Source organism: Lucilia sericata, unplaced genomic scaffold (genome assembly GCF_015586225.1).
Source record: "Lucilia sericata isolate MDLA Ls3-8-SP2 unplaced genomic scaffold, ASM1558622v1 Contig000907F_arrow, whole genome shotgun sequence".
Lineage (NCBI taxonomy): Eukaryota > Metazoa > Arthropoda > Insecta > Diptera > Calliphoridae > Lucilia > Lucilia sericata.
This window is the reverse complement of record NW_023994894.1, coordinates 144,717-153,716: the sequence shown is the minus strand read 5'-3', so window position 1 is coordinate 153,716 and position 9,000 is coordinate 144,717. Positions and strand designations below refer to the sequence as shown.

The 9,000-nt window shown below is 34.1% G+C and overlaps 1 protein-coding gene across 1 annotated transcript; it reads left to right on the top strand.

Annotated features, from left to right (window-relative positions):
• Positions 1–3,021: 3,021 nt before the first annotated feature.
• On the top strand, positions 3,022–6,143 carry LOC119608981 (odorant receptor 59a-like). Its single transcript, XM_037963634.1, has 2 exons — positions 3,022–3,785; positions 5,732–6,143. Exons 1-2 carry the CDS (start codon positions 3,022–3,024, stop codon positions 6,141–6,143), a joined length of 1,176 nt encoding a protein of 391 aa, XP_037819562.1.
• The last annotated feature ends 2,857 nt before the right edge of the window (positions 6,144–9,000 follow it).

Below are 9,000 nucleotides of genomic sequence, written 5' to 3'. Positions count from 1 at the left end.
CGATATAAAAAAAACGAACTTAATAAGAAGACATTACTGGAGCCCTGTATGGAAGACACTTTGTTAATTGTGAGAGTCATTAAATTTTTAAATAATTAAAATCATTTTTCAGCACTTTGCATGGAATAATGAAAAAAATACAGCTATTTAAAGGCAAGTAAAGCTGAACAGAAGAAGGCAGTGGGCAAAGTAAGAGTAAATTTCAATTTATGGGTATATATTATGAAATGAAATTGTCCACCAGTTACACCTAAAAATGTAAACCTAACTCAGTCTGATCATTTCACATAACTTGCCCTTGATTATATAGACATCTTACTTGACGTTACCATATACAAGCTGAGATGCTCCATGTGGCCTCCGGTAGGTTGGTGGTTAGTGTTGTAGTCTGGTAGACTGGAGGTGGTGGGTTCGATTCCCACCTGAGGCACCTGTTAAGGAGCGCACAACAGGCCTAGGTGTATTTCTTCGGATTTGATGTATATACATCTTCCCTTCAAACTAACTAACTAGTTAGATAGTTAGTTAGTTAGTTAGTTAGTTAGTTAGTTAGTTAGTTAGTTAGTTAGTTAGTTAGTTACTTAGTTAGTTAGTTAGTTAGTTAGTTAGTTAGTTAGTAGTTAGTTAGTTAGTTAGTTAGTTAGTTAGTTAGTTAGTTAGTTAGTTAGTTAGTTAGTTAGTTTGTTAGTTTGTTAGTTTGTTAGTTAGTTAGTTAGTTAGTTAGTTAGTAGTTAGTTAGTTAGTTAGTTAGTTAGTTAGTTAGTTAGTTAGTTAGTTAGTTAGTTAGTTAGTTAGTTAGTTAGTTAGTTAGTTAGTTAGTTAGTTAGTTAGTTAGTTAGTTAGTTAGTTAGTTAGTTAGTTAGTTAGTTAGTAGTTAGTTAGTTAGTTAGTTAGTTAGTTAGTTAGTTAGTTAGTTAGTTAGTTAGTTAGTTAGTTAGTTAGTAGTTAGTTAGTTAGTTAGTTAGTTAGTTAGTTAGTTAGTTAGTAGTTAGTTAGTTAGTTAGTTAGTTAGTTAGTTAGTTAGTTAGTTAGTTAGTTAGTTAGTTAGTAGTTAGTTAGTTAGTTAGTTAGTAGTTAGTTAGTTAGTAGTTAGTTAGTTAGTTAGTTAGTTAGTTAGTTAGTTAGTTAGTTAGTTAGTAGTTAGTTAGTTAGTTAGTTAGTTAGTTAGTTAGTAGTTAGTTAGTTAGTTAGTTAGTTAGTTAGTTAGTTAGTAGTTAGTTAGTTAGTTAGTTAGTTAGTTAGTTAGTTAGTTAGTTAGTTAGTTAGTTAGTTAGTTAGTTAGTTAGTTAGTTAGTTAGTTAGTTAGTTAGTTAGTTAGTTAGTTAGTTAGTTAGTTAGTTAGTTAGTTAGTTAGTTAGTTAGTTAGTTAGTTAGTTAGTTAGTTAGTTAGTTAGTTAGTAGTTAGTTAGTTAGTTAGTTAGTTAGTTAGTTAGTTAGTTAGTTAGTTAGTTAGTTAGTTAGTTAGTTAGTTAGTTAGTTAGTTAGTTAGTTAGTTAGTTAGTTAGTTAGTTAGTTAGTTAGTTAGTTAGTTAGTTAGTTAGTTAGTTAGTTAGTTAGTTAGTTAGTTAGTTAGTTAGTTAGTTAGTAGTTAGTTAGTTAGTTAGTTAGTTAGTTAGTTAGTTAGTTAGGTAGTTAGTTAGTTAGTTAGTTAGTTAGTTAGTTAGTTAGTTAGTTAGTTAGTTAGTTAGTTAGTTAGTTAGTTAGTTAGTTAGTTAGTTAGTTAGTTAGTTAGTTAGTTAGTTAGTTAGTTAGTTAGTAGTTAGTTAGTTAGTTAGTTAGTTAGTTAGTTAGTTAGTTAGTTAGTTAGTTAGTTAGTTAGTTAGTTAGTTAGTTAGTTAGTAGTTAGTTAGTAGTTAGTTAGTTAGTTAGTTAGTTAGTTAGTTAGTTAGTTAGTTAGTTAGTTAGTTAGTTAGTTAGTTAGTTAGTTAGTTAGTTAGTTAGTTAGTTAGTTAGTTAGTTAGTTAGTTAGTTAGTTAGTTAGTTAGTTAGTTAGTTAGTTAGTAGTTAGTTAGTTAGTTAGTTAGTTAGTTAGTTAGTTAGTTAGTTAGTTAGTTAGTTAGTTAGTTAGTTAGTTAGTTAGTTAGTTAGTTAGTTAGTTAGTTAGTTAGTTAGTTAGTTAGTAGTTAGTTAGTTAGTTAGTAGTTAGTTAGTTAGTTAGTTAGTTAGTTAGTTAGTTAGTTAGTTAGTAGTTAGTTAGTTAGTAGTTAGTTAGTTAGTTAGTTAGTTAGTTAGTTAGTTAGTTAGTAGTTAGTTAGTTAGTTAGTTAGTTAGTTAGTTAGTTAGTTAGTTAGTTAGTATACGATACATAAATCAACCGATCTTCTCTGTCTAATTAACCAACTATTAACCAATATAAACTAAACTTTGACTTTTAAAGTAACCCGTATAAGACTATAATAAAATCAATTTTGACTTACTGAATTATGGGGAACAGTTAGTAATACCAGCTAGGACCGGCTTTTTAAAAATAAAATTTAAGTAAAATTTGCAACATTCCAGTTCTTACTTTATGCCCACCGTATCATCACAATAGAATTAAATGCCATGGAAAGGGAATGACAATAGATGAAGCACAAAATGTTGAATACTTTTTTTCGTTAAGTACACAACGACTCAATGAAACTGTATAGAAAGGACGCTTCAAAGATTTCATATAAAAATGAGTTTTTGTTTGTTGTCATACCAGTCAAGTAAGGAGTCATTGAAAGGTATACGGTTAATGATGTAACGTCTATAGAAAATTAAAAAACCTGCTATAGGGTATATCGAATACAAATTGTAAAGCATATAAAAGCACTTTCAAAGGATATCCTACCTATCAATAGTTTTCTAACCGCCAAGTCATCCGTAAGAGACAGCATACGTTCAAACAATAATAACGGTACACGTTAATATTTTGCAGGAACAAGGCTGCAAGTTACTAAAGCAACAGCTACAACACCAACCAGGCAGGCAGGCAAAACAACCATCCGACTTCAACGTCAAATTTCAATAGACAATATTAAAAAAAATAAACAACAAATGACCATAAGGAAAGTCAATACAGCAGCACATAATGCTGAGCCCAACAGTTGTGGATTCTTTAAGCTTCACTGGCTTTGCTGGAAGATATTGGGCATTACACTGGATATTGATAAGCACCATAGGCATAGACATATCTACTTGTTCTATAGCATCGTATTAAATATAGTGGTAACCATTTGTTATCCATTACATTTGGCATTGCTACTCTTTCGCAGCGAATTAATGGCTGATAATATTAAAAATTTTGCTATTTGTGTAACTTGTGTGGCCTGCAGTATAAAATTCTCAATTTATTCCACTAAACTACCGGTAATACGACAGTTCGAGCAAATACTTAAACGTTTAGATGAACGCATCAAAACTGAAGCAGAAATGAATAATTTTCGACAACTGCGAAATCGTTTACGCAATGTTGGTCTCGTTTTTCTGAGCGTATATTTGCCGGTGGGCATAACGGCGGAATTGTCGGTTATGTTTCGTGAGGGCAGAAGTTTATTGTATCCGGCTTGGTTTCCATTCAACTGGATGGAATCGACGGTTTTGTTTTTTGTGGCAAATATTTATCAAGTTGTTGGTATATTCATTCTGCTGCTAGAAAATTATCTTGATGACACTTTTCCACCGATGGCTCTGTGTATGCTATCGGGTCATATTGAAATACTATCGGTAAGAGTTTCCAATATCGGATACGATAAGAAGTCATTGAAGGAGAATGAAGAAGAATTGGATCGATGTGTAGAGGATCAGCAGACTCTGTATGAGTAAGTTTTGATAAGGTGCCTCAGGAAGGTTAATAAGTAATGGTGTAGACCCTGGCCCGGATATCGAAGACTTAAAGATGGCTTAGGTAACAAACAAACTAACTAACTAAACGAACTAACGAACTAACTAACTAAACGAACTAACGAAACTAACTAACTAAACGAACGAACGAACGAAACGAACGAACGAACGAACGAACGAACAACGAACGAACGAACGAACGAAACGAACGAACGAACGAACGAACGAACGAAACGAACGAACGAACGAAACGAACGAACGAACGAAAGAACGAACGAACGAACGAACGAACGAACGAACGAACGAACGAACGAAACGAACGAACGAACGAACGAACAACGAACGAACGAAGAACGAAACGAACGAACGAACGAACGAACGAACGAAGAACGAACGAACGAACGAACGAACGAACGAACGACGAACGAACGAACGAACGAACGAAGAACGAAACGAACGAACGAACGAACGAACGAACGAACGAAACGAACGAAACGAAGAACAACGAACGAACGAACGAACGAGAACGAACGAACGAACGAAACGAACGAAGAACGAACGAACGAACGAACGAACGAACGAAACGAAACGAACGAACGAACGAAAACGAACGAACGAACGAACGAACGAACGAACGAACGAAGAACGACGAACGAACGAACGAACGAACGAACGAAACGAACGAACGAACGAACGAAACGAACGAACGAACGAACGAACGAACGAACGAACGAACGAACGAACGAACGAACGAACGAACGAAACGAACGAACGAACGAACGAACGAACACGAACGAACGAAAACGAACGAACGAAACGAACGAACGAACGAAGAAACGAACGAACGAACGAACGAAGAACGAACGAACGAACGAACGAACGAACGAACGAACGAACGAACGAACGAACGAACGAAACGAACGAACGAACGAACGAACGAAAACGAACGAACGAACGAACGAACGAACGAACGAACGAACGAACGAACGAACGAACGAACGAACGAACGAACGAACGAACGAACGAACGAACGAACGAACGAAACGAACGAACGAACGAAAGAACGAACGAACGAAACGAACGAACGAAACGAACGAACGAACGAACGAACGAACGAACGAACGAACGAACGAAACGAACGAACTGAACGAACGAACGAACGAACGACGGAACGAAACGAACGCAACGAAACGAACGAATCGGAACATAACGAACGAACGAACTAAGAACGAACGAACGAACGAACGAACGAACGAACGAACTACGAACGAACGAACGAACGAACGAACGAACTGAAACGAACGACAACGAACGAACTGAACGAACTAACTAACTAACGTACTAACGAACGGAACTAACTAACTACGAAACTAACGAACTTAACTAACTAACTAACTAACTAAACTAACGACCTAACTAACTAAACTAAATAACTAACTATCTAACTAACTAAGATACTAGCCAATAAACTCTACTTATCAATAGCCTGCTCAGAATAGTCAAGATATTAATCAAGAGGACTAGTCTTAGGTAAGTCAATAGACTATTTAACATGCTTGTTCATGGACTAAATCATAGATCAGTTAACTGCTCTATGGAGTTATCCACATAGTTAATAGTATATTAAATAGGTCATGGGCTAGTTAATAGGGTATAACACTATTCAAGGCTATTCAATAGTCTAGTCCTTAGACTACTCCATAGACTAGTTAGTTCATAGTCCAATCCAAAGACCAAAGTCCCTAAACTAGACTAGTCAATGTTTTAATTACTTTATAGAATAGCCCAAAACTAGTCGCTTGACCAGACCATAGACTTGTCAATATTTCGACAACAGACTTGTCAACAAACTATTCCATAAACTAATCAACCGACTAAATAGCAACCCAATATTACTTTATACAACTATTACCTTTATTTACAGACTTTACACCACCATCGAAAACATCATCTCGTGGCCAATGTTTATACAATTCTGTGTCACTGCCACTAATATTTGTGTTGCCATGGCAGCACTATTCTTCTATGTTTCGACACCACTAGATATTTTATATTATTTTGTGTATTTCCTGGCCATGCCTCTGCAAATATTTCCAACATGTTATTATGGCAGTGATTTTCAATATTTATTCGATCAATTGCATAGAGCAATATTTGCCAGTAATTGGACGGATCAAACAAAAAAATACAAGAAACATATGTTATTGTTTACGGAGAGATCTTTGAAGCAGAATGCGGCAATGGCTGGTGGTATGGTGCGCATACATTTGGATACGTTTTTTTCAACATGTCGTGGAGCCTATTCTCTGTTTGCCATTATAATGAGAATGAAGTGAAAGTTTTGGTTTATGTTCATTTATTAAGATTTATTTAAGCGAATTAAATTTAACTTTGATGTTATGTTTTAAATGAAAATTATAAATTATATATTCTTGTAACTTGATTTTGAGAAAAGTTATTAATAATGGGCTACACATAGAGGTCCTTATTAATATTAAAATTTAAAAATTTTCAAAAAAATTTTAATCTTAAATATATGTATGTATACTACTTTGTACGAATGCAATATCATGGTGTCGTATACGTAATATTAAATCGAAACTTGTTAAATATTACTTACACGTAACAGAAAATACAGAAAAATCTATAAAATTATTTCCAGTATTATGAAACAAGACTTTAAACATGAATTTTATTTAAATTACACAAAAAAACATTTTTACACATGTGCAAACACTTGTAATAAGATAAAATACGCATTTCTATGAGTAGAAAACGTACTAGTAATAGACAGTCTTTATTCAAAATAAAAATTAAATAACGCAGAGATTTCTTGTGATAAGAAAAAAAAGACGAAAAATTAACATCATCAACATGTAGACTGTGTAGTGATTTAATTTTTTATCATTAAGCACATTCAGACAGAAACAAGTAGCTAGAGATACGAGGGTTATTTTTGCATTTAAAACTTAAACCATGAAGCATAGCATAGCTTCTTATTTTCATCTCTATACAAGAACTATTTACAACCATATGGCTCTAACTAATTTCAAACAATTTTGCTCTACCCTCGTATAAATGCGCTCGTATACATAAAATGTCAACACAATCTCGAACAATGACAACAAATGGTTGCAAACGTAAAAGCAATCCTCTTGAACGGATTGCTATAGTCGAGAGTTAGAATGAAATTTGTGTTTGGATTTTGTAACATAATATTATCACACTTTAAGTATTTGCAAACACAAACACACACACACACACGTAAAGAATATCATATCAAAACAATAATAACAAATAAAAAATTATAAGTGGATAATAGAGAACATATTGTGCCCTACAGAAGGGATCGTCACAGAATTTTGTAATGACTTCTGGGTATAAAAAAATGAACTATATATTTGTACAAAACGAGTATAGAAACTAAATTTTGTTAAGTTCAATTCCAAACTGCAATTAAGTCAAGTTTAGATCGTCACACAAATGGAAGGATATCAACTAAAACATATAATGCTATTGTTTTACTACATGATGCGTAGGACCACTATTTCTGTGTGTTGCAAACATCCAAACAAACTCGCCATACATACCACACAAAGAAGGTGTAGGGTATTAAAATATATGACAGAAGAAACATTAACACGTACAATCATAAAAGTTCATTACAAAAGATTTTTGACATTTGCAAATATAAAAGAAGTTAGCCTAGACAATGGCGGTATATTTCATATACATATTTATCTAGATATATATGAATAAGAGGTTTTGCACTTGTTATTCAAATCCAAAAGATCGTTACTGCTTTGTTAGTCGAGTGATATTTTTAATATTATAGATCGTTATAATGAAACACAAAAAAAAAAGCATACCCGGAAAACGAAATATACTACCGGCTCTCTAATTACAACAATTGCTTTCAGGCGCACTATCACGCAATGTGTTGAAGGGATTGGATTAAATATGGCGAGATCAGCTGATAAGGTTAAATCTAAAATTGTATTGGACTGGAAGACAGCAATAACCGAATACTCTTCCCGTGATAAACTCTGCATTATGTGGGCACCTGGCCTCTCGCGGTAATAGTCATTGTAAGAGCAAATGAACTTGCTTTAAAGGGTAGCGAACTCGGGGAAGTTAACCTGACGAGGGCCGAATTTAAAAGATATGTGAGTGAAATAATGAAATGAATATGCAAAATTGGACGAACGGATTCAGACGTATATAGAGCCTGTGGAGAGTACATTGAAACGCTGGACTGCTTTATCTGTTATTTAAATGTCATCGAAACTAGATCCACATATCTTGGAGACATTGTTATTTCAAATACTACAGCCCTCATGATAATTGATTGGAAAATTCGAAGAAAAAGCATCCAGAACACTGAGTTGTTGACAATTGGACGATGATATAGATCGCTTTATAAGATTTTTTTTCACCAACTCAAAATGAGAGCTCAACAGGTCCGATTGCGACCTGATTAATTGTATATACTCATTTCAAACTAACCCAACTTCAAGATAGTAATCACTTTTTTTTAAATTTTGTAGTGTTAAGCCCCTAATTGATTTAAATCCTTGTTAAATCAGGATAGATATCATTCCGATCTGGAAGCTACTTCCTTTGTCTATCCTTCTCTTAATTCAGAATGACCACAATCTTTCTAGAGTTTCCTACTGTTTAGGACACTCTTAGTTGAAAATCCGGATTACTGTCCGTAGGAGCTTTATAAATACAGCCGGTTTTCAAGAATTATATCTCTGGTTATAGGACTTCCTGGTATTTCGCCCAAAGAAACCACTTCTAATCTAATGCAACAGATGTTTCATGAGTCTGATTGCCTGCTTTAGAAGCACAACACATCATTCGTTGGCACACAACATCAGTTTCACCTGGTTGTGGAATCAACCGAGGTCTTCGCACAGACCGGGGTTATGTGTAGTGTGGCGTGGAATTCGTCCGATTGCTCACTAATAATCTTAATTGTATTAATATGGTTGATGAGCACGGAAGCCAGCCTGTGTTTTACTAAGTTGGATATATTGCCCTTAATTGTTATATTGCCTTCTATCGACTTAGTATAACTAATTGCTTTCATTAACGTTCCCATGCATGTCTAAATATGACCTCCAGTAGACAAGATGTCGAAGTGCTTTACGTGAACACCTGTTGCGTTGACAGGAGTGGTCTTTTTCA

What these genes read in the sequence shown, in the direction of transcription:
- LOC119608981 (XM_037963634.1), top strand. Translation starts at nt 3,022, where the DNA reads ATGACCATAAGGAAAGTCAATACAGCAGCACATAATGCTGAGCCCAAC. An exon ending in GATCAGCAGACTCTGTATGA is followed by an intron (nt 3,786 to 5,731) that starts GTAAGTTTTGAT and finishes CTTTATTTACAG; the next exon opens with ACTTTACACCACCATCGAAA.